At 52.7% G+C, this 23721-nt stretch overlaps 1 protein-coding gene across 1 annotated transcript in view; it reads right to left on the bottom strand.

Moving 5' to 3' along the window:
• LOC144951648 (uncharacterized) overlaps positions 1-23721 on the bottom strand; it is a 106788-nt gene that overhangs the window by 70829 nt on the left and 12238 nt on the right. Inside the window, exons 2-4 of the mRNA XM_078881940.1 lie at positions 17625-17822; positions 4062-4184; positions 539-3116 (exon numbers count right to left, since the gene is read on the bottom strand). Coding sequence (XP_078738066.1) covers positions 539-3116; positions 4062-4184; positions 17625-17822 — 2899 coding nt within the window. The remainder of the gene's footprint in view (positions 1-538; positions 3117-4061; positions 4185-17624; positions 17823-23721) is intronic.

Genomic DNA, 23721 nt, shown 5'->3' with positions numbered 1-23721 from the left:
CGTGAAGGCCGTCACGGTGGGGGGGGGGGGGGTAGGCCGCTGTTTTCTCCCCAGTGTTGACGATTTAAACACTGCACCAGGTACTAATTTGAGGCAGAGTCGACCTAGGGGAGGCCCAGGACCGGTTCTGATAATCGCATTGGCGGTGAGCGGTAAATTGAACTCTGGTCGCCGGGTTTTCAGAGCAGCGCGCTAACCACAACACTACCGGCTCCCCCAGAATGCTCACGTAGGCCTCGGCAAGGTAAGGTAAAAGTGTAAAAACAACGAGCCTACCTTTACCCTACCTTTTACCTTACCACAATACAATCACTCTACCCTACCGTTTACCCTTTAGCAGGTAAGGTAAAAGGTAAAAAACAACGAGCCTACCTTTTACCCTACCCTTTACCCTTACCCCTTGGCATGTCGACACCTTTACCTTTACCCTTTAACCCGGTAAAAAGGGTACAATTACCTTACCTTGCCGAGGCCTATGCTCACGCACACACACACACACACCGTGTCCGTTTGTCACAGCAGGGCATTGAGAGCTCACCTGCAAATGGGGAGCGTGAGATTGTCACTCCTTCAGCGCCAGCGGGGACCCGGCGCACGTCGTCACGGAGCCGTCCACCGTCCGCATCCCCTGCAGCAGCAGCAGCCGTCACCAGCTCATCGACTCCCTCGTCATCATCTGCACGTTCACTGCCAGTTCCCGCAGCTCTCGATGGGCAGTCGCCCGCATTCACCCAACGGCCGCCCTCGTCGTCCTCCCAGAGTGCTTTGCGATCGCCTACCGGCTCGGCGGCGAGGCGTTCCCTCGCTCGCCCGCCCGTGTGCCTCTCCGGCTCAAGCGCGGCACCCGCCAACGCGTTCGCTCCGGCGGGCGCCGCGCTCGCGCCGATTTCTTCCGGGGCCTCGGCAACGCCCGAGCCGGCGCGTGTCCCGCGCTCCCAGTCGCCGCTAGTGCCCTCCCAAGCGTCGGCGGGTAACGCGCGACGCCCTTGCGGGGCTGGCGCTCGCGAGCCACCGTCAGCGGCGCGCCTCTCTCCGGACACAGTCACGGGTGGATCAAAGACAGCAGGAGCAGCAGGAGCAGCAGGAGCAGCAGGAGCAGCAGGAGCAGCAGGAGCAGCCGGCTGAGGTCGTGACATTTGTAAAGATTCATTCAGCCCAGCAGAGTGAAAGGCCCCGTGTGCAGTGACCGGGCGGACCTCTCTCTCCGCAAGCTCTTCAGTCACTCGACTGCCCTTACTCTCGGTCTCCTCTGGCCCCGGCATTTCTGCCGGTACCGTACCCACGCCGCCTGCGCTCAGCTCCTGTGGCGGGGCGTCGTTGTCAGCCGTGGGCGCAAGTGGCGTCTGCTCCGTCGGGACCCGGACTCGCTCCGCTGGCCTCGGCGACGAAGCCATCCCGTCGTCAGTCCCGTCGCGGTGCCGTTGGGTGGCTCCAAGGGGCGGCCCGCAAACTGTTTCAACCTCTCCGGGGCTACCGGGGAGCCAGGCGATTCCCCCCGGCGGAATGCCGTGAGCTGTCGTCAACAGGCCGACCCGTGACGTGTCGTTGTTCGTCTGGGGGCAGTTGAACAGCTCCGAGTGAAAACAAGGTGTGCCGAGTTGCGAGACGTCCCAGGAACGACGGTCATTTGGCTCCCCGCGCGGCGCTCGCCCTCCGCTCGTCGTGCGCACGTCAAATATCCTGACTCGGCCCTCCATCTCATCGACGTCGCCGCACGCCGACCCGGTCGACTTGCCCGCCGGCGATTCTGACGCGGTGAGGCCGAGCGCGCCGTGCGTAGCCCCGGGCCGCGCGCAAGTTGCGGCAAGAAGTCGCGTGGCGGCGGCGGCCATAGCAGCCTCCGAGCGTGGGAGGCTCGCGCCAAGCGACGGCTGCTCGCAACCGCCGCGGTTGTCCGGCGCGAAGAAGTTGAGCTGCCCGAAAATACTTTTTGGCATCTTCCCCGAGCTCGGCGGCTCACCCGGACCGTGCCGATGGTCGCGTGCGTCTTCAGACGCTCCCGTGCCAACGCGTTCGGGGAGGCGCCGGCCGCGAGTGGGCACGACGGCACGCTCGGCCCTTGCTCCGGGCGGGCGCGCGCCGTCAGAATAACTTTCAGGATCGCTCGCGGCCCCGCGGGGAAAAACAGCAGCCGCGGCGTTTCCCGCGTCGCCGTGGGCACGGCTGGAGATCGGCGGTTGATGCGGGGGGCCGACTTGGCAATCGTTACCGCGTCTCATTACGTTGCTCTGTATGAGCTCGCTTTGACGACTTCCTTCCTGAGTTGCGCCGCGACACCAAGACGCAACATTGGCGTCGCTCACGGCCGCATACTTGCGGTTGTTGGAAGAGGCGACTGCGCTGAAAGCGACTCCGACGAGGCAAGGCGCCCCTTGGCAATGTGAAGAGACGGCCGAAGCCGATTCGTTGTGAAGGCACTGAGCGGATTCGCATGGCTCGGCCCGTTTAGTTTCAACCATCAGCTTGTTCGCAGCAGCAGCAGCAACGGCGTCGTCGTCGTCAACATCACCTCTACGCTCCGTCGCTAGTTCCAACCCGCCACGTGACCCGCCGGGAGCGGTGTGCGAGGCACGCGTGCTTCCAGCAGGGCTGACCCGACGCCTGCCCAAACACGTTTGGGACCGATTCACCTCGCCGCCGTCTCCGGACTCCGGCGCGCAGCCGCGGGACGCCGAATCATCGCCGGGTTTGTCCTCGGAGCCGGCAGGACTCTCAGCGGCGGCGGCGGCGGCGGAGGTGGCGCCATCGCCGCCGCCGCGCTCCATCGCACTCTCCTCCGGCGCCGCCGAGTCTTGCCGGGCCGGGGGACTCGGCACGTCGACAAACTCGGGCTGCAGCAGCTCCTTCCAGGGCAGCCGCACGGGCCCCTCGGGACAGGAGAGCACGCAGTTCTCTAGCGGGGGGCCCCCCCTCTCCGCGCTCACCCCCTGCAGCCAGTCCATGCTCAAGAGGCTGCAGAGGGGGTCGTCGGGGCAGGGCACCTCCAGGACGTTTGCATGGCGCTGCCGGGATTGCCGGCCGCGGTGGTGCCTGTGCCGCGGTTGCCGCAAGCCGCGCCGGGAGAGGCACTTCAAGACGACCCGGGGACTCTGCTCCCCGCTCGGACTGGGAACGACCTGCGCGGTGAAGACATCGTAAGCGGTCATCGCCCTTGTACGTCCACCGTGGCGGTGGCACCACCACGGAGGTGGGATGGGAGCAGGGTAGCGTGGCATCACCACCACCACCGTGGTGGTGATGGTGATGCCACGCTACCCTGCTCCCATCCCACATTGCCACCCTGCCACCATGCCACCCCACCACTCTGTCCCCCTGCCACCTTCCCAGCATGCCCCCCTACTGCCCTACCACGCTCCCAGCATGCCCCTCTGCCACCCTGCCAAGCTCCCAGCATGCCCCTCTGCCACCCTGCCACGCTCCCAGCATGCCCCTCTGCCACCCTGCCACACTGCCAGCATGCCCCTCTGCCACCCTGCCACGCTCCCAGCATGCCCCTCTGCCACCCTGCCACACTGCCAGCATGCCCCTCTGCCGCCCTACCACGCTCCCAGCATGCCCCTCTGCCGCACTGCCACACTCCCAGCATGCCCCTCTGCCGCCCTGCCACACTCCCAGCATGCCCCTCTGCCGCCCTGCCACGCTCCCAGCATGCCCCTCTGCCACCCTGCCACGCTCCCAGCATGCCCCTCTGCCACCCTACCACACTCCCAGCATGCCCCTCTGCCACCCTGCCACGCTCCCAGCATGCCCCTCTGCCGCCCTACCACACTCCCAGCATGCCCCTCTGCCACCCTGCCACGCTCCCAGCATGCCCCTCTGCCACCCTACCACGCTCCCAGCATGCCCCTCTGCCACCCTACCACGCTCCCAGCATGCCCCTCTGCCACCCTACCACGCTCCCAGCATGCCCCTCTGCCACCCTACCACACTCCCAGCATGCCCCTCTGCCACCCTACCACGCTCCCAGCATGCCCCTCTGCCACCCTACCACACTCCCAGCATGCCCCTCTGCCGCCCTGCCACGCTCCCAGCATGCCCCTCTGCCACCCTACCACGCCCACCTGCAGGTAGAAGTCCCGTGATCGGAGCACGTGGGGGTCGAGGTCACAAAGCTGGAGCACCACACGCTCCCCCAGGCACAGCGGCCATCCCTCGTGACGAAAGATCTTCCCCGGATAGTTTGCCTGCACAACACACGCACAAAGACAAAGATCCCCGTGTAGCCTTAACCGACTGTTGGGCCAAGTGCTGTGAGCGAGCAGCGCCTATGAAGGCCGGCACCACGAAGGGGTGGGTGGCCTTCACCACGCCCGGCCACCTTTGTCTCCCCAGTGATGATGTTTACACACTGCACCAGGTACTCATTTGAGGCTTAGTCGACCTAGGAGAGGCCCAGGATCGTTTCAGATATAACAGCCGGGGCGGGGCGCGTCAGTGAGTTCCAATAGGAAAACGTAATGTTTTAAAAAACTTTTTTAAAACACGCTTTAATGACATGTACCGTACGAGTAATGGAAGAACTCCACGACTCCAGGAAGTGGCCCCGAAGCTTGCCATAGCTTAAGGGACCGTGGTGATTTACAGCCAACGTCAGATTACCGTGGACAATTAGAGCCAAGCCGAAACATAACATAAAAAAAAGAACGTTTAAAAATTGTTATTTTTTATATGTTATGCTAGAATATAGTATTGTCATCAGTATGACATAAGTATACCAAGTGTGCAGTCGATACCACATTGGGAAGTGGGTTAAAAATTGAGTTACAAGATTTGAGGATACAACAACGACAACAACAAGAACGGACAGAATGAGTTAATAAAAAGCGTGTTAAGAACGACCCACAAAACTGAAAGGGAGTGTAAAATAGAGAAAAAGGTAACCAAGTCACTAAAGATAAATAAATAGTAAACTTTTGTTTACATAAGTCCGATTTTTGGGTTTAGATCGCGTTATTTATAAATGTGTCGTAACCCTCCACCACCCGACACGGCCAATCAGTAAAAAAGTGTCACGTTGACAAAAGACAAATAGTTCACTGCTTTAGCCCACCGGTGTGTTGAAGCGTGAAACCACAACATTTACAATTAGAGTTGTACGACGTTTCGATGGTAATTGCATCCAGCATCATCGGGCAATTCTAAACCCAAAGAGTTGATTATGAATAATATTGGTCGCGAAAGCCTACGTGTTAAGCTTGGGCAAGGCAGCAAAACCAACAACAACAACACAATACCAGACCACGACAAAACAGTCCCAGATTCACGTCACGCGGTTTGTGCGTCCCCACTCCCATTCTTAATTTAGGAGCTTTCGTGACTGCAGGAATTATTCTTTGGTTCTTTTCGGTTAAGTCACGTCTAAAAATAAAATAATAAATTAAAATAACATATTACCACCCCCATTCTCCTGTTCACCTGGACCGCACCGCAATCACGGCCGTGCACGACGTTTGTTCGGCACGGTGTCCCGACGTCGTTCGGCTCCTTGAAAGGTGCACCGGGCACGCTGGAGCGCGCAAACGTCGGACACCGTGGCAAACGGCGCGAGGGGCGCGTCGGGAAAGCTCTGCCCTAGCCCGAACTGGGAGGGTGAAGATTACGCTGTGCATTCGCAAGGAAGGTCGTGGGTCACGATGACACTGCCAACTCTTCAGCGGCTTCAGGTTCTTAAAATCAATCGACTCGCTTCTCAAAACCTATTCGCGTCGATGCAATGCAGAGCGGGATTTCTGTAGAACGTCGATGCGACCGCATCTCAAGAGTCCAGCGAGAAGGGGGGGGGGGGAGAGGACTTATTCATGCCGTAGAGAGAGATACACAGAGGCAGCTAGCCAATGGTCGAGATAAAAAGGAAAGTCTTGAGCCTGGACTTGAACGGCGGCAGGGAGACGACAACACGGACAGCTGAGAGGGTCAGCAGAGCGACCGGCCTCCCACTCATGAAAGCCTGACTGGGGGATTTGACAGAAAGGCTTGATTGGCGGAGCGGAGAGTGTGTGCAGGGGAGTGGAGTGAGATGAGAGGGGAGAGGCAGGAGAGTGCGTGGAGGGGAGTGGAGTGAGATGAGAGGGGAGAGGCAGGAGAGTGCGTGGAGGGGAGTGGAGTGAGATGAGAGGGGAGAGGCAGGAGAGTGCGTAGAGGGGAGTAGAGTGAGATGAGAGGGGAGAGGCAGGAGAGTGCGTGGAGGGGAGTAGAGTGAGATGAGAGGGGAGAGGCAGGAGAGTGCGTGGAGGGGAGTAGAGTGAGATGAGAAGGAGAGGTAGGAGAGTGCGTGGAGGGGAGTAGAGTGAGATGAGAGGGGACAGGCAGGAGAGTGAGTGGATGGGAATGGAGTGAGATGAGAGGGGAGTAGAGTGAGATGAGAGGGGAGAGGCAGGAGAGTGCATGGAGGGGAGTGGAGTGAGAAGAGAGGGGAGAGGCAGGAGAGTGCGTGGAGGGGAGTAGAGTGAGATGAGAGGGTAGAGGTAGGAGAGTGCGTGGAGGGGAGTGGAGTGAGTTGAGAGGGGAGAGGCAGGAGAGTGTGTGGAGGGCAGTAGAGTGAGATGAGAGGGGAGAGGAAGGAAAGTGCTTGGAAGGAAGTAGATTGAGATGAAAGGGGAGAGGTAGGAGAGTTTGTGGAGGGTGAGTAGAGTGAGATGAGAGGGGAGAGGCAGAGAGTGCGTGGAGGGGAGTAGAGTGAGATGAAAGGGGAGAGGTAGGAGAGTGTGTGGAGGGGAGTAGAGTGAGATGAGAGGGGAGAGGCAGGAGAGTGTGTGGAGGGGAGTAGAGTGAGATGAAAGGGGAGAGGTAGGAGAGTGCGTGGAGGGGAGTAGAGTGAGATGAGAGGGGAGAGGCAGGAGAGTGTGTGGAGGGGAGTAGAGTGAGATGAAAGGGGAGAGGTAGGAGAGTGCGTGGAGGGGAGTAGAGTGAGATGAGAGGGGAGAGGCAGGAGAGTGCGTGGAGGGGAGTAGAGTGAGATGAGTGGTAGGAGAGTGCGTGGAGGGGAGTAGAGTGAGATGAGAGGGGAGAGGTAGGAGAGTGCGTGGAGGGGAGTGGAGTGAGATGAGAGGGGAGAGGCAGGAGAGTGCGTGGAAGGAAGTAGATTGAGATGAAAGGGGAGAGGCGGGAAAGTGCGTGGAGGGGAGTGAGATGAGTGGTAGGAGAGTGTGTGGAGGGGAGTGGAGTGAGATGAGAGGGGAGAGGCAGGAGAGTGCGTGGAGCGGAGTTGAGCGATATAACAGGGGAGAGGTAGGCCAGGGGCGAGTCATCGTTAGTGGCCATTTGTTTCAAGTTACGGGCAAAGTGGCGACACGAGGGCTTCGTGACAGATGCCACGGGGATAACTTCCAAGAGGAGGCGTCAACGCGTAACCACAAGTGCAGCGCAACTTTCGCTCGGCCCCCCAAACCCCAAACGCTGAAATTGTCACCGCTTCTTCTTGAGCCAGGCCAATACCTCAAGGCCAACGGTAAATCGTCCAGGTGCGATTGAAGGCAGGCGAACTGCTCATCTCCGAAAGGACAAAGCTGTAATTTATTTTAAACTTTCAGTGGGGAGAGGGGAGGGGAGGGGGTAAGAGTGATGGTGCAGCGGTTAGCACACCGCACTCATGAAGTTGGCGAGCTTGACATTGATTGCCATCCGCAGCTCACATCAGCGGCGCCGGATATCTAGACCGGTCCCGAATCCCGGGAGAACTCCCCGGGAAGAGCTAGAGTCCGTCGCTAGGGCAAGGTAGGTTCTGGACCGCCCTAATCGACATGATGATGCCGCCGCGTCCCTCACCGAGACAAGCGGGCTGAGAAACGAATGAACAAGCAATGCTCGATAGAAAGATATGCCCCCCTCCCTACCCCCATATTGGCTTTAAACAGATTACTCTTTTTTTCTTCTTGGATCTTTCGGTAAAGTCACGTAGAAGGGAAATAATAAAATAATAAAAATAAAACATAATAAAATACAATTCTCACGACGTTTCGGCCACAACGCAAGCAGCCGTCCTCAGGTGAAGAACAGGGATGTCGGAAAGACAGCGTCTGAGGACGGCTGCTTGCGTTGTGGCCGAAACGTCGTGAGAATTTTATTTTATTATGTTTTATTTTTATTATTTTATTATTTCCCTTCTACGCGACTTTACCGAAAGAACCAAGAAGATGAATCCCTGCAGTCACGAACGCTTTAAATCGAAATTTAAAAGACAACTCTTTGTTTTTTACGGTAAAGTCACGTAGGTAAAAAATGCAATAAATGAAAACAACTCAATCAAATCGCGACGTTTCGGGCGCAACACAAGCGTCCTTCTTCAGGTGGTGCATTTAATTTAGTTGTTTTCATTTATTTGATTAGATTTTTTAACCACGTGACTTTACCGAAAAAACAAAGAGCATGAATCCCTGCAGTCACGAAAGCTTCAAATCTAGAATTTAAACCGACTGTCGGAACGGGCGGTGTTGGCCAGCTCCACGTTCCGCGACCTGCATCTCCGCGAGGCATGATGTTTACACACCCAGACCAAGGCGCTCGAGTGAGGCCAAGTCGACCTAGGGGGAGGGAGATCCAGAACCAGTTCGGATGTTCACCTCCGATGTTAACGCCGCGAGAGGGAATCGAACTCGGGGCCCACCGGACGCGGGAGAGCGCAGTGCAGTGCGTGAACCACTGCGCCACCGTTCCCCGCTGGAGTACACAGAAAAAAAAAAAGACTCGTTGTTTAAATTTAAATTCAAGCTACCAAATTTGGTTACTATCGTTTATAAAATACGTTACGGAAAATAGTGAGTCGTGTCCTTGCGGAGAATATAAATAACAGAATGACTAAGCAGGCAATGCCTCCCTCCTTCACGTGTTCATCTCTCCACATCTCTTGACAAGTTTGAGTCATGCATTTTATAATTTTGTGTGAAACTGGGTGTGACCCCCATATCGTGAGCCCTTGCCTGCCAAAGGATCGCAAATTCACCGAACTGACTATGCTGATGAGACACTGTACGTCAAAACCGGTCCTGACACAATGCTGCTGAATTTATGCACTCCCAGAAAGCAATGCGGGCAGCTGATAGGATGTGTCAGAATTTGTCGTTGTTTTACCAGGTAAGGGACACTGAGCTATGAAGCTCATTTTCACAAGCGACCTGGCCACAAATGATAGCACAACGAAGTGGCTGACCATGTGGAAATGTATAGCAGCCAGATACTCTAAACGTGAGTTTCGAAGTGTGGCAGAAAAAACCAAAGGACCCGGAGAAAAATCCACGCGACCAACGGGAGAACATTCAACCTCCAAATACACAGCAGCAGGCGTCAGAGTGGGGATCGAACCCACGACCTCCTGCACACCAGGCGAGGTAGTTAACATTTCCTAGCCACCGTGATGATGATGAGAGAGAGAGAGACACACAAACTCCAAATATACAGCAGCAGGCGTCAGGGTCGGGATCGAACCCACGACCTCCTGCATACCAGTCAAGGGAGTTAACATCTCCTAGCCACCGTGATGATGATGAGAGAGAGAGACACGCAACCTCCAAATATACAGCAGCAGGCATCAGGGTCGGGATCGAACCCACGACCTCCTGCACACCAGTCAAGGGAGTTAACATCTCGTCACCATGGCAAGACGTTCACCTAGTCTCTTTCCATCGCATGAATACCTTATGCGAGGGAAGGAGATGCACTGTCTGCCGACTTATCTCGTTCATTCTAAAATACTTTGGTTGAGGAATACGTCGTAAAAAAGAAGACGGATTCGTGTATACATTTCGGCAAAAGTGAAGGCACTGCGTCACACAAACGTTTTCGCGGTTGGGCTGTGAATCTCTCTGGTGCGCCATCCGGGCCCGACTCCCGACGTAATTCAGTTCCTCAAGACGGCCCCCAGCATCGTGTGGGGGGGGGCGGGGGCAAAACGTCGGACTCGGTGCCAGAAAGGGACGCAGCACGACCCGCAAAACGTAGCGGGTCGGAGAACAACGCAGTTGCGTGGTTCTGCGTGCGACATTCAAGTTGCAAAACATTCACGCGAACAAATCTCAGGGCGATAGTAAATAAAGCCCTCTGTCAATCCACCGCTAGATGAAGCGTGCAGAGATGTATTCTGGGAATTTGCTGACCCTGTGCCCCTATTGGACAGCTGGGAAAAGGAGCTTCATAAGCTCATCGGATTCCTCCAGTCCAAATAAAGATTATGATTCTGAGACAGAGAGACCTCGTGTTGATGGTTAAATAAAAGTTAAGTAGGTTTGGGCTAGGAGATGTCAACTACCTCACCCGGTTCGATCCCGACCACGACGTCTGTATATTTGGAGTTTGCATGTTCACCCCGTGGTCATGTGGATTTTTCTCCGGGTCCTCCGGTTTTTCCCTCCACATTTAGAATCATGCGTTAAGAATATATGGTTGCTGCAAATGTCCACATGATAAGCAACTTCGTTGCGCTATCATTTGTGGCCAGAAAGCTTCTGACAAACAGCTATAGAGCAGCCTCAGTGGGCCTGACCTGCTAAAATAAAAATAGTTCGTATGCCACCACTGGAAAGAACGCCCGCCAATGGACGAGACTGGTTATGGAATGGCAGCCAAAGGCGGGAAGACAAGTCCCCGAGAGGACAGCCACACACCAGCAAGCGAGTTGGTGCCAGATGGATTGTGGCACGGTGCGGGTCGTGAGTGAAGGCTGACAGAAGTGGAGGCCTTCGAACCTGGTAATGGGTGGAAAATGAATGATGGCGACAATTATGACGATGGTATACTCTTAGTTCTTTCGGTAAAGTCACGTAGGTAAAAAATGAAATAAAAATTAATAAAAATAAAACAATGAAAATCACGACGTTTCGGAGGCAACACACGTCGTCATTTTCATTGTTTTTTTATTATTTTATTATTGCCCTTCTACGTGACTTTACCGAAAGAACCAAGAAGATGAATCCCTGCAGTCACGAAAGCTTTAAATCGAAATTTTAAAGACAACTCTTTGTTTTTTTTCGGTAAAGTCACGTAGGTAAAAAATAAAATAAATGAAAACAACTCAATTAAATCACGACGTTTCGGGCGGAACACAAGCGTCCTTCTTCAGGTGGTGGATTTAATTTAGTTTTTTTCATTTATTTTATTATTATTATTTTACCTACGTGACTTTACCGAAAAAACTAAGGGTATGAATCCTTGCAGTCACGAAAACTTCAATTCTAGAATTATGACGATGGTGCTGATTTATGAGCCCGCTTTAAAGCAACACTACCTTAATTTTGGAGCTTTCGTGACTGCAGGAATTATTCTTTGGTTTTTTCGGTAAAGTCACATATAAAGATAAATAAATAAATTAAATAATAGCATACGACGTTTCGATTGCAACACAAGCAATCATCATCAGGTATAATTCATTATACCTGATGATGATTGCTTGTGTTGTTGATGATGATTGCTTGTGTTGTTTTATCTTTATACGTGACTTAACCGAAAAAACCAAAGAACAACACTACCTTGAGAACTATTAATGTTACTAAAAGAAAAATAACGCACGACGCACGTATTGTTATTTTTTCGAAATCTGCACAGCGCGGCGCGGGGAGGGGGGGTGATCGGGCGCTACAGTTTGGTTACGCGTTTCGACACTGTACACGGCATTTCCCCGCGGCACCGGTAGTAAAATACCTCCGCGCTCGACGATCGGGATAAACCTACCGCCTATTTATACATCAATTGCGGTCCGGGTACGGGAGGGTGGGGTGGGTGGGGAGGAGGCTAGCGCGTAAAAAATGTCACGCCGGGTTAAGATCGTGCAAGGTGCGCGGTGCGGTGCGGAGTAATTTACGGATCACCACCTTCCCGCTGGAAAAATCTCAACAATTGCATTCCAGCGCCAGGCGCTTGCACCCGCTTGTTGCTATTAAATCCGAAGCTCGCTAACGGGCGTCAACGATAAGCTCATCATATAGTAGTAGGTTTTTACCCTTTAAACTGGTACAAAACTGACACCTTTATACGAGGCATCGTGGTTGCAATAACCACAACACAAGTAGCCAAAATGCAAACAAAAAGAAACTCTGATGATGATAATGATATGCACTGTCCTTGAAGTCGATTGGTCCACACCCGAGACAGCTTTTCTTAGAGCCCAATCTCCATTGGTGTTGGACCAGATGACGCCAAAAGGCGTACAACTCAAAAACAGCGCACTATCAGAGTATTGAGAGCTCGGGGTAAGCATTTACACTATGAGACCTCCTTTACCAGTGGCAAAATATAGTGATAGGTTTTTACCCTTTCAACTGGTACAAAACTGACACCTTTATACAAGGCATCATGTTTGCAACAACCACAACACAAGTAGTCAAAATGCAAACAAAAATAAACAACTCTGATGATGATAATGATATGTGCATTGTCCTTATCATCATCAGAGTTGTTTCTTTTGGTTTGCATTTTGACTACTTGTGTTGTGGTTATTGCAAACATGATGCCTTGTATAAAGGTGTCAGTTTTGTACCAGTTTAAAAGGTAAAAACCTACTACTATATTTTGCCGCTGGTAAAGGAGATGTCTCATAGGAATAGCTCATCCTCGGTTAGACGGCAAGCGCTGCTGTCGGGCGGGCAAGCTGTTTACGCTGCTGCTACTACTGCAGCTACGCTGGTTTACACAGGAAAGGCTTTACTCACAGAGTCTCAAGAGCATTTTTTCAGGAGGGTCCTGCCAAGTTTTCCTAGCAAGGCGGAGAGGGGGGGGGGCGATGTTGCTACCGTGTGTGATGATCCCAATTGAGTAGTTTGCACGTTTGGCCGATGCACGTTAAGTTGTATGTTTGCAATGGGAGAAAAGTGGAGAAGCCAGAGGAAACCCATGCAACACAGGGAATATACAAACTCCACTCACTCACGCGCACTCTACAGAACAGGGGGAGATCATACAAACTCCACTCACTCACTCTACAGGACAGGGGGAGATCATACAAACTCCACTCACTCACGCGCACTCTACAGGACAGGGGGAGATCATACAAACTCCACTCACTCACTCTACAGAACAGGGGGAGATCATACAAACTCCACTCACTCACGCGCACTCTACAGGACAGGGGGAGATCATACAAACTCCACTCACTCACTCTACAGGACAGGGGGAGATCATACAAACTCCACTCACTCACTCTACAGGACAGGGGGAGATCATACAAACTCCACTCACTCACGCGCACTCTACAGGACAGGGGGAGATCATACAAACTCCACTCACTCACTCTACAGAACAGGGGGAGATCATACAAACTCCACTCACTCACTCTACAGGACAGGGGGAGATCATACAAACTCCACTCACTCACGCGCACTCTACAGGACAGGGGGAGATCATACAAACTCCACTCACTCACTCTACAGAACAGGGGGAGATCATACAAACTCCACTCACTCACTCTACAGGACAGGGGGAGATCATACAAACTCCATTCACTCACTCTACAGGACAGGGGGAGATCATACAAACTCCACTCACTCACTCTACAGAACAGGGGGAGATCATACAAACTCCACTCACTCACTCTACAGGACAGGGGGAGATCATACAAACTCCACTCACTCACTCTACAGGACAGGGGGAGATCATACAAACTCCACTCACTCACTCTACAGGACAGGGGGAGATCATACAAACTCCACTCACTCACTCTACAGGACAGGGGGAGATCATACAAACTCCACTCACTCACTCATGCACACTCTACAGGACAGGGGGAGATCATACAAACTCCACTCACTCACTCATGCACACTCTACAGGACAGGGGGAGATCATACAAACTCCACTCACTTACGCACACTCTACAGAACAAGGGGACGACACGCACACTCCACTCACTCACACACACATGCTCTACAGGAGGGAGAATATACAAACCCCACTCACTCACACACTCACTCATACTCTACAGGAGGGAGAATATACAAACACCACTCACTCACACACTTCACACAACAGGGCGAGAGAGAACACACAAACTCCACACGCAGAAAAAGGCACCGGGAATCAAACCCAGGCCCCTTCTCACTGCGAGGCTATTGCCGTACCACCGCCGACACCCACAACAATGAACTTCACCCAGGTTACATGCTAAATATTCTATTCCATTTGAAACACCTGGTCAACACCTTTACAGGGAGGGAGGGGGCAGGTAAGGGAGATCTTACATGACGACGATTGTGTTGGTTTTATTAACCCCCCACCTGGGCAACACTGCTCCCCTCTCCACGGAGGCGAGACTCACTTTAGAGGCGCAGGTGACAGACAGAGTGACGGGCAGGGAACCACTCACTTTACAGCAGAGGTCGCAACCGGGTACCCGATACCCGTACCCTACCCGATACCCGTACCCTACCCGATACCCGGCTACCCGTACCCGGCCGGGTACGGGTACCCGTTTGCGACCCTGGTGCGGCCGGGTACGGGTAGGCCGTGAGTCACTGGTGAGTCACCGTTTGTCACTCATTTCCCAACGTCTTGTCTCTTCTCACAATTCAAGTTCCTAGAATCAACCCACCCGCGCCTGCAACATGGCTTCATCCCAGAGGTCGCAATCAGGTACCCGATACCCGTACCCTACCCGATACCCGGCCGGGTACGGGTAGGGTACGGGTACGGCCGGGTACGGGTACGGGTACCCGTTTGCGACCCTGGTGCGGCCGGGTACGGGTACGGGTACCCGTTTGCGACCCTGGTGCGGCCGGGTACGGGTACGGGTAAGGAATCAAAACCTGTTTGCGACCTCTGCTTTACAGGCGCAAGTGACAGACAGAGTGGCGGGCAGGGTACCCCTCTTTGCTAACAGAGCCTCCCCGGGTAAACGAGTGGAGTGGTAACGATAGGACACGCAAAAGACAAAGCCTCCCCTCCACCCCCATATAGCCTGCAAGGAATGCTGGGGCAAGTGCTGTTAGCACGAGGGGGTGGAGTGGCCAACACCATGCCCAGCCGCCTTTGTCTCCCCAATTCCGATGTCTACACACCGCACCGAGCGCTCATTTGAGGCCGATTCAACCCAGGGGAGGCTCCATCACTGGTGTTGGCCACGAGTTGGGAATCGAACTGGCGATTCTGGGTTCCTAGGGCGGCGCGCTAACCCCCACGGCAGCGCTCCCCATGCGCACCTGGTGGCACATGGCACACGAGCGGCGTGTTAGTTACGGCCGGCGTTGTATTCGCCCGCATTAATATTTATACTTCCCTGCGTCTGTTTATTTAACTGCGCGTGTGTCGAGCGCTCTGGGATGTAGTTTCCATGGAACATATTTAGACAAACTAGACAAGTAGACAATAAGTCTTCCTCGTATATAAATCTGTCTCTCGCCAACCCAAAAGCACCCCCCCCCACAATTTTCAGCAGCATCCATTCACCAAGTAAATAAATGCGTATTACGTCACGCCACCCGTAATTGTTTACGCGAGCGTACAACACCTTATCCCCGGGTAAACCAGAGTAACGATAGCAATCATCATGATATTCATAATGATGATCTACGTTTTAAAAGTGTACGCACCAACCTTCAACGACAGCACCGCTCGCCGCTCGAAGCCGCCAGTCCAGCCCCGTGAATGACAGCCGGCCGGTTGGAAGGGCCAATGAGCCACGGAGACACTGCGTTGGAACTTAGGGCACAATGGCCTTAGCCAACAACTTGATGAACCGGATTAGAGGCCTCTAACCAAACACGCTCCCCTGCACCCCCCCCCCCCGCTGCTGCTGCCCCCCCCCATCCCTCTGGGGCCCATGCCTCTCCGCCACACCCAGCCACATCGCGTTCGCACATCAATCACACCACTTCCACGGCACATGTGCTGTAGTCACGCGCGCGTGAATGTGTCAAGACTCACAAAATAGAATAACGTGCCCATGTAAGAGACATTTACGGGGGGGGGGGGGCACACGTCCACAGTGCCCCGCGACATTACGCAACCGTCCAGTTTTGCGCTCCGTATTTTTGCGGCGTAAGATTGAAAGTTTTTTTTTGTTTTCGATTTTTTTTTCGGATCGCCTATTGCCAACGCTGCCGCGAACGAAACAAACGCAACTTGTGAAAAATCCCGAAAGCGTTATTTAGCATCTTGTCTGTCGTAACTTTGATAATAGTGCCGTTTGTTCCCGACCGCCAGACGTCTCGGGCCTTCCGGCGCCTGCGCGTGGCCCAGCGGCATCGCCACTTGTTGCGGACAAAAACTCGCGGTTCGAAGCGAGCGGCCGCCCTGGTTGAAATCCTGCGGCGCTGTATTGACCGTGCACGACCATTACACACCGCCTGCTTCACTCGCAGCGGCCGCGAAAAACCCCCGTGACGTCGTTCGGGGGAGAGGCGAGGGATGTCGCGTTCCTGCATCGCTGTTCAAATTTGCCAAAATTACTAAAAATTTACACCGCAAGTCACTCCATCCGGGATTAGACGCACAACCACCATCATCGCCGCAACTCCGGGAAAACTATCGGCCAGGGACTAATGCCAACTGCAGGTGTCCTAGGCTAGACCACACAGCAAACATCATCGCCACCCTCCTGGCAGACAAACGCCTCGGGACTAATGCCAACTGGAGATGTCCTCGGCTAGACCACAAAGCAATCATCATCGTCCCAACTGCTGGAAGACTAACGCCCAGCGACCAATGCCAACTGGAGGTGTCCTAGGCTACACCAGAGAGCAATCGTCATCATTATCATCATTATCGTCGTCACACTCCTGGCAGACTAACGCCCAGCGGTAGCTGCCAGCGGAGGGTGCACGAGGCTAGACAAAGGTAGCGATCATCATCGCCGCCTCCTGGCAGACATACGCTCCGGGTTGCTCTTGCGAAGAAGACGCTGATCCTGGCCTCTTTGAGTCATTAACCGGTTCAACGAAAACAACAAACTTCAAACAAATCAAACTTGAAACGTGAATTCACACCGAAGCGGTTTGTGCTTTCGTTACGTTGTCCCAGCCTGAAGGAGGACGCTTGTGTTGCGCCCGAAACGTCGCGATTTAATCGAGTTGTTTTCATTTACTTTATTAAGATTTTTTTTACCAGCGTGACTTCACCGAAAAAACCAAAGAGTTTGAAACGTGAACCCTGGGCCTGCCCCCTTTACCGGTTTGAGCCGCGGCGCAAAACACCGTTTGGGTAACTGGGAGACGGACGCGTTGGGAGAATCACCTTCTTGGTTCTTTCGGTAAAGTCACGTAGAATGGAAACAATACAATAATAAAAATACAACATTCAATAATTCTCACGACGTTTCGGCCACAACGCAAGCAGCCGTCCTCAGGTGGAGAGCAGGTCTGTCGAGAAGACAGCGTCTGAAACAGCGTTGGGAGAATCTTCTTGGTTCTTTCGGTAAAGTCACGTAGAAGGGAAGTAATAAAATAATAAAAACAAAACATAATAAAGTAATATAATAATATCATATAATATATATTATATTATACGATATTATTTTTTTATTTTATTTTATTATGTTTATTTTTTTATTTTTTATTACTTCCCTTTTACGTGACTTTACCGAAAGAACCAAGAAGATGAATCCCTGCAGTCACGAAAGCTTTAAATCGAAATAAAAGCATTGGGAGAAGTGAGTGATCGCCACGCCACCCACCCCCCCCCCCCCCCCCCCGCTGTTCGTCGATCGCTTACACAGGCCGAGATCTGCAGGCTTTGCAGAAGGTGCTTGGCCGGAATGAGGAAGCTGACCAGGTACTGCAGCGCGTCTCCGTGGAAGCCCTGCTCCCACACGGGAAACACCTGACCCAGCAGCGTGGGGGCGGTCAACTCGAACGGAGGGTACAGGCTCGACAGCACCCCTTCGACGCACGCATCCAGGGACTTGGAATCCTGAGAGGCGAAAGGCGCACCGCACACACGAGGAGAAGACAAAGATCACTCAACACCGCTCCCCCGTATAGCCGTTTAACAGACTGCTGGGGCAAGTGCTGTTGGGGAGAGGGCGGGTGGGTGATCAGCCTTACACCCCCCAGTGCTGAAGTTGTATACACACCGCACCGGGTACTTGCTGAAGGCTGAGTCGACTTAGGTGTGGCCCAGAACCAGCTCAGATATTGGCTGTCGCTGTTATAGGTCCAGAGCGGGAATCGGACCCGGGTCACCAGGTTTTTTACGGCAATGCACTAACCACTGCGCCACCACTCCCCCAAAGACACCCCCTGTGTAACCTTTACCCGACTGTTGGGGTAAGTGCTGTTAGCAAGCACCTATGAAGGCCGGTACGTAAGGCACTCCGATTAGCATGGTTGGCTACGTACGGTGCGAAAGAAGTTCAACATACATACAAAGTACACACATACATACTGTACCCCATACACAAAGACAAAGACCCCCCGTATAGCCTTAACATAATGTTGGGGCAAGCGCTGTTAGTGAGCACCTATGAAAGTGTGTTGGCCAGCACCACGCCCGGCCGCCTTTGTCTCCCTAGTGGCGATGTTTACACACTGCACCAGGTATTTAATTTGAGGCTGAGTCGACCTTAGGGGAGACCCAGGACCGGTTCAGATAACCATCAATGGTATTGGTGGCGAGCGGGAGTCGAACTCGGGTCGCCGGGTCTGTAGCGCGGCGCGCTAACCGCGTCACCACCGCTCCCCACACACGCACACGTTGGCCTGAGCAATGTGGTTTAGGACAAGCGCCCTACATAGCCGGCAGATACATTACATACACACAGCCCTTCCGTCAGAGGTCGCAAACGGGTTTTGATTCCTTACCCGTACCCATACCCGGCCGCACCAGGGTCGCAAACGGCTACCCGTACCCGTACCCGGCCGGGTACGGGTAGCCGGGTATCGGGTAGGGTACGGGTATCGGGTAGGGTACGGGTAGGGTACGGGTATCGGGTAGGGTACGGGTATCGGGTAGGGTACGGGTATCGGGTAGGGTACGGGTATCGGGTACCCGGTTGCGATCTCTGCCTTCCGTCAATCCGCTGCTGAACAAGAGGCTCCCCCTAACAGGCTCCTCTCGGATATAGGAGAGGGCAAAGTAGATCTGTTGCGGAGGGGGGTGGTGGGCGACACCATAATAATGGTGGTACACCCCGCTCAAAGTGAACTTGGCTTGAGCTAAAGGGTTACTCGGTGGTGCAGATATCCCCCCCCCCATCCCACCACCCAAGCCCCTACATAGCGGGCGGCCCTGCTCCCCATACTGTATGGGTCACGGGAAGCGTAATTGACTAGACTCCACCCCGCCAGACAATGCGGGTTAGCCCCCCCCGAAGGCAGGCGGAATAGACGTGGGAGCATAGAAAGTACAGCACAATCATGGATTTTTCCGCCGCACTGCCTCTTGTGCTGGTCACCCACGTTAAACCCGCAGCAGCCTATATAGGCGCCTTGCGAGAGCTATCGAGGCTCAAACCCTCAGCTTCAGCTTTGGAGATCCGTCCCACGAGAATGGGTGGCCACGTCGCGGGCGATTCGGTCGGAAGGCAACACCGGCCGGAGCAGTTTACAGAAAACAAAAGATGAAATGGTTTTTGTTTTATTTGTTGTCAGGCGCCTGTGAACGAGAGCGCGCCCCCCGCCCCCCTCTCGTCGCTTGGCATCTCTCCGTCGTGGCTCTCCAAAGAGGGGATAACCTGTTCTCCCCCAAGGCAAAAACAAAAAACACAAAGCCATCGTTGGGGGATTCGAGCGAGCGAACGCGGGCGCGCGGGCGGGGGCGAGTTTCGCCCTCGAAGTCACGCGCAAAAGTCGCGACGTCTCAGATTCTTACTTTGATTTACGCGCCTGAAAGTTCGCGCGTGAATTGTCAGCCCTGGACATCACTCGAATGCTAATAACTGTTATTACAAAACTCCGGTTGAGGGGTGGGAGGGTTGGGTGAGAATGGTGGCACAGTGGTTTGGCTACCCACATTTTGATTCCAGGGCAACGGTTAACATCAGTGGCTGGTTAACATCAGTGGCTGCGAGTGATACTTCTAGATTTGAAGCTTTCGTGACCGCAAGGATTCATGCTCTTAGTTCTTTCGGTAAAGTCACCATGTAGGTAAAAAATGAAATTAAAATGAATAAAAAATAAAAACAATAAAATCACGACGTTTCGGAGGCAACACAAGCTTCCATCTTCAGGTGAAACTGTCACAAGCATCCGTCTTCAGGTGACAGTTTCACCTGAAGACGGAAGCTTGTGTTGCCTCCGAAACGTCGTGATTTTATTGTTTTTATTAATTTTCATTTAATTTTTTACCTACGTGACTTTACCGAAAGAACTAAGAATATGAATGCGAGTGATACGTCAACTGGTCCTGGGTCTCCACCACCCCCACCCCCCCAACTTTAACAACCCGCAGTGACCAGCGTGGTGAAGTATGGTCTTAACAACAATTCCCATGTCACCAACCACGCATGCGGCGGTGGGGGAGACCTTCACTCATCCGGCAGTGCGACTGATAGAGGCCTGTGAATTAATCTATTTATAATATATTCGAATGAACGGCTATTAGTCAGACAAAAAGGGTGAATTATGAACATGGTAATAGGCTGTGTCCATGTTTTTGTGCATGACTTTGTCATGTGAGACTGCCTCTGCCAAGTCACCCCCTTGCTCCCAAATAAGAGATGTCTTGTTTGTCAAATGATGCGTCGAATAATACACGCTCTGCGGTGTGCCTGGCTAACTACGCGACACTACGTACAGCCCCTTTTGTCAATCCACTGCTGGATGATGATGATGATGGCCTCTCCCGGGGTCCATTCGACCATACCTCACCGTGATGGTCAGTGCGGGTTGGCGAAGGCGAGAATGTGCGTACATGTGTGGGGAGCGTATAAGTACAGCGCAACGATGGATTCTGACGCACTGCTGCCAGGAACGTTGCAAAACAACGCTGCGTGCAGCACCACTGAACGTCGCGACGTCGCGCTCCCAGGAGGCCTTGAGGCTGATGGGATTTATACAAAATAGAAATCTCGTGCTATTTATGTGGAGGACACACATGTGAAGGAAATCTACCGTCTGTTCATTTGGCGTCATCTGGTCGAACACCATATGAGACGAGGCTCCAAAGAAAGCTGTCTCTGGTGTGGACCAATCAGTTTCAAAGACAATGCATAAATGACCAGAGTATTGTTTTTTGTTTGCATTTGACTGCAAGTATTGTGGTTAATGTAAACATGATTCCTTGCAAAAGGTGTCAGTTGTGTTGCCAGAAAAAAGGGGAAAACCCTATTAGTTTTCTTCTTGGTTCTTTCGGTAAAGTCACGTAGAAGGGAAGTAATAAAATAATAAAAATAAAACATAATAAAATACAATTCTCACGACGTTTCAGCCACGACGCAAGCAGCCGTCCTCAGGTGAAGAACAGGTCTGTCGGAAAGACAGCGTCCGAATGAACACCACCAGGCTTGGCAGCGTATATTTAAGCTGGGTTAGAGAAGGAAGGGCGCCTTGACAAAGGAATTTGCATATCAACAGGGGAATTTAGCATATTTATGGAAAAAAATTTTGTTGTTATTTTTATTGTCCACAGTGACCCCAATGATTATTTGTGTTGAGTGCAATAACGATGTTAACCAATTCTAATAGAGAACAGCAGCAATTCCATTACCAAGAACACTTTACTGCAGTACGCACAGAGCCCATTTGGCGTCAATCCACTTCTGCACGAGGGCCTTGCCATGCCCAACGGAACCCTTGAGCCTCACAGCAAGAAGGGGCCAATGGTTAAATTCTCGACTTGGGTGCCTTTCTGTGCGGAGTTGGTATACAAGTATGCCCCCCAATGTTCTGCAGAGTGTGAGAGTGTTTGAGTGACTGGGTGTGTGAGGCTGTGTGTGAGTGTGTGTGTGAGTGTTTGAGTGAGTGGGTGTGTGAGAGAGGGTGAGGGTGTGTGAGAGAGTGTGTGAGTGAGTGGGTGTGTGAGAGAGTGTGAGGGTGTGAGGGTGTGTGTGAGTGTTTGAGTGAGTGTGTGTGAGAGAGTGTGAGTGTGTGAGTGAGTGGGCGTGTGAGAAAGTGTGAGTGTGTGAAGGTGTGTATGAGTGTTTGAGTAGGTGAGGCTGTGTGTGAGTAGGTGTGTAAGGCTGTGCATGTGTGAGAGTGTGAGTGAATGGGTGTGTAAGAGAGTGTGAGGGTGTGTATGAGTGAGTGGGTGTGTGAGGCTGTGTGTGAGAGTGTGTGTGAGAGTGTTTGAGTGAGTGTGTGTGTGAGAGGGTGTGAGAGGGTGTGTGTGAGAGTGTGTGTGAGAGTGTGTGTGAAAGTGTGTGAGTGAGAGAGTGTGAGGGTGTGAGAGGGTGAGAGGGTGAGAGGGTGAGTGTGTGAGTGAGTGGGTGTGTGAGTGTTTGAGTGTGTGTGTGAGAGAGTGTGAAGGTGTGTATGAGTGTTTGAGTGGGTTAGGCTGTGTGTGAGTAGGTGTGTGAGGCTGTGCATGTGTGAGAGTGTGAGTGTGTGAGTGAATGGGTGTGTGAGAGAGTGTGATGGTGTGAGGGTGTGTGTGAGAGTGTTTGAGTTAGTGGGTGTGTGAGATAGTGTGAGGGTGTGAGAGTGTGAGGGTGTGAGAGTGTGAGGGTGTGAGAGTGTTTGAGTGAGTGGGTGTGTGAGAGAGTGTGAGGGTGTGTGAGAGTGTGAGGGTGTGTGTGAGTGTTTGAGTGAGTGTGTGTGTGAGTGTTTGAGTGTGTGTGTGTGTGTGAGAGAGTGTGAGGGTGTGTGAGAGTGTGAGGGTGTGTGTGAGTGTTTGAGTGAGTGTGTGTGTGAGTGTTTGAGTGAGTGTGTGTGTGTGTGAGAGAGTGTGAGGGTGTGTGAGAGTGTGAGGGTGTGAGTGTATGAGTGAGTGGGCGTGTGAAGCTGTGTGTGAATGTGTGAGAGAGTGAGTGTGAGGGTGTGTCAGGGTGTGTATGAGTGTTTGAGTGAGTGGGTGTGTGAAAGAGTGTGAGGGTGTGTATGAGTGTTTGAGTGGGTTAGGCTGTGTGTGAGTAGGTGTGTGAGGCTGTGCATGTGTGTGAGAGAGTGTGATGGTGTGAGGGTGTGTGTGAGTGTTTGAGTGTGAGGGTGTGTGTGAGTGTGTGAGGGTGTGTGAGGGTGTGTATGAGTGTTTGAGTGAGTGGGTGTGTGTGAGAGGGTGAGAGTGTGAGCTACAAACAAAACACAAAATGTGAACTGGTCATTGGCCAAAGCGACATCCCAATGCTGCAAAATTTGCACGTCGCATCAATAAACTAGTCTAACACGTGGAAGCATCACCCAACTCCACAGCGCTGTGTGGAGTGAGCGAGTAGCACGCTTGGCTGCGTACGATGCGAAAGAATCTTCTTGGTTCTTTCGGTAAAGTCACGTAGAATGGAAATAATAAAATAATAAAAATAAAACATAATAAAATAATTCTCACAACGCAAGCAGCCGTCTTCAGGTGGAGAAGACGGCTGCTTGCGTTGTGGCCGAAACGTCGTGAGAATTATTTTATTATGTTTTATTTTTATTATTTTATTGTTTCCCTCCTACGTGACTTTACCGAAAGAACCAAGAAGATGAATCCCTGCAGTCACGAAAGCTTTAAATCGAGATGCGAAAGAAGTTCAGCGTGCATTCGGGAAAACTTCACGGGGCTCTCCTTCGAGAGATGAGGCTTTCTTTTAGATAAACAAGGGGAAATAAATTTCGATTTAAAGCTTTCGTGACTGCAGGGATTCATCTTCTTGGTTCTTTCGGTAAAGTCACGTAGAAGGGAAATAATTTACAACAATGTGCTTGGCAAAGCTGAGCTGCAATGTTCGCAACAG

Source organism: Lampetra fluviatilis, chromosome 63, assembly GCF_964198595.1.
Source record: "Lampetra fluviatilis chromosome 63, kcLamFluv1.1, whole genome shotgun sequence".
Taxonomy (NCBI): Eukaryota; Metazoa; Chordata; class Hyperoartia; order Petromyzontiformes; family Petromyzontidae; genus Lampetra; species Lampetra fluviatilis.
The sequence above is the reverse complement of the archived record's forward strand: the minus strand, read 5'-3'. Positions and strand labels throughout refer to the sequence as shown.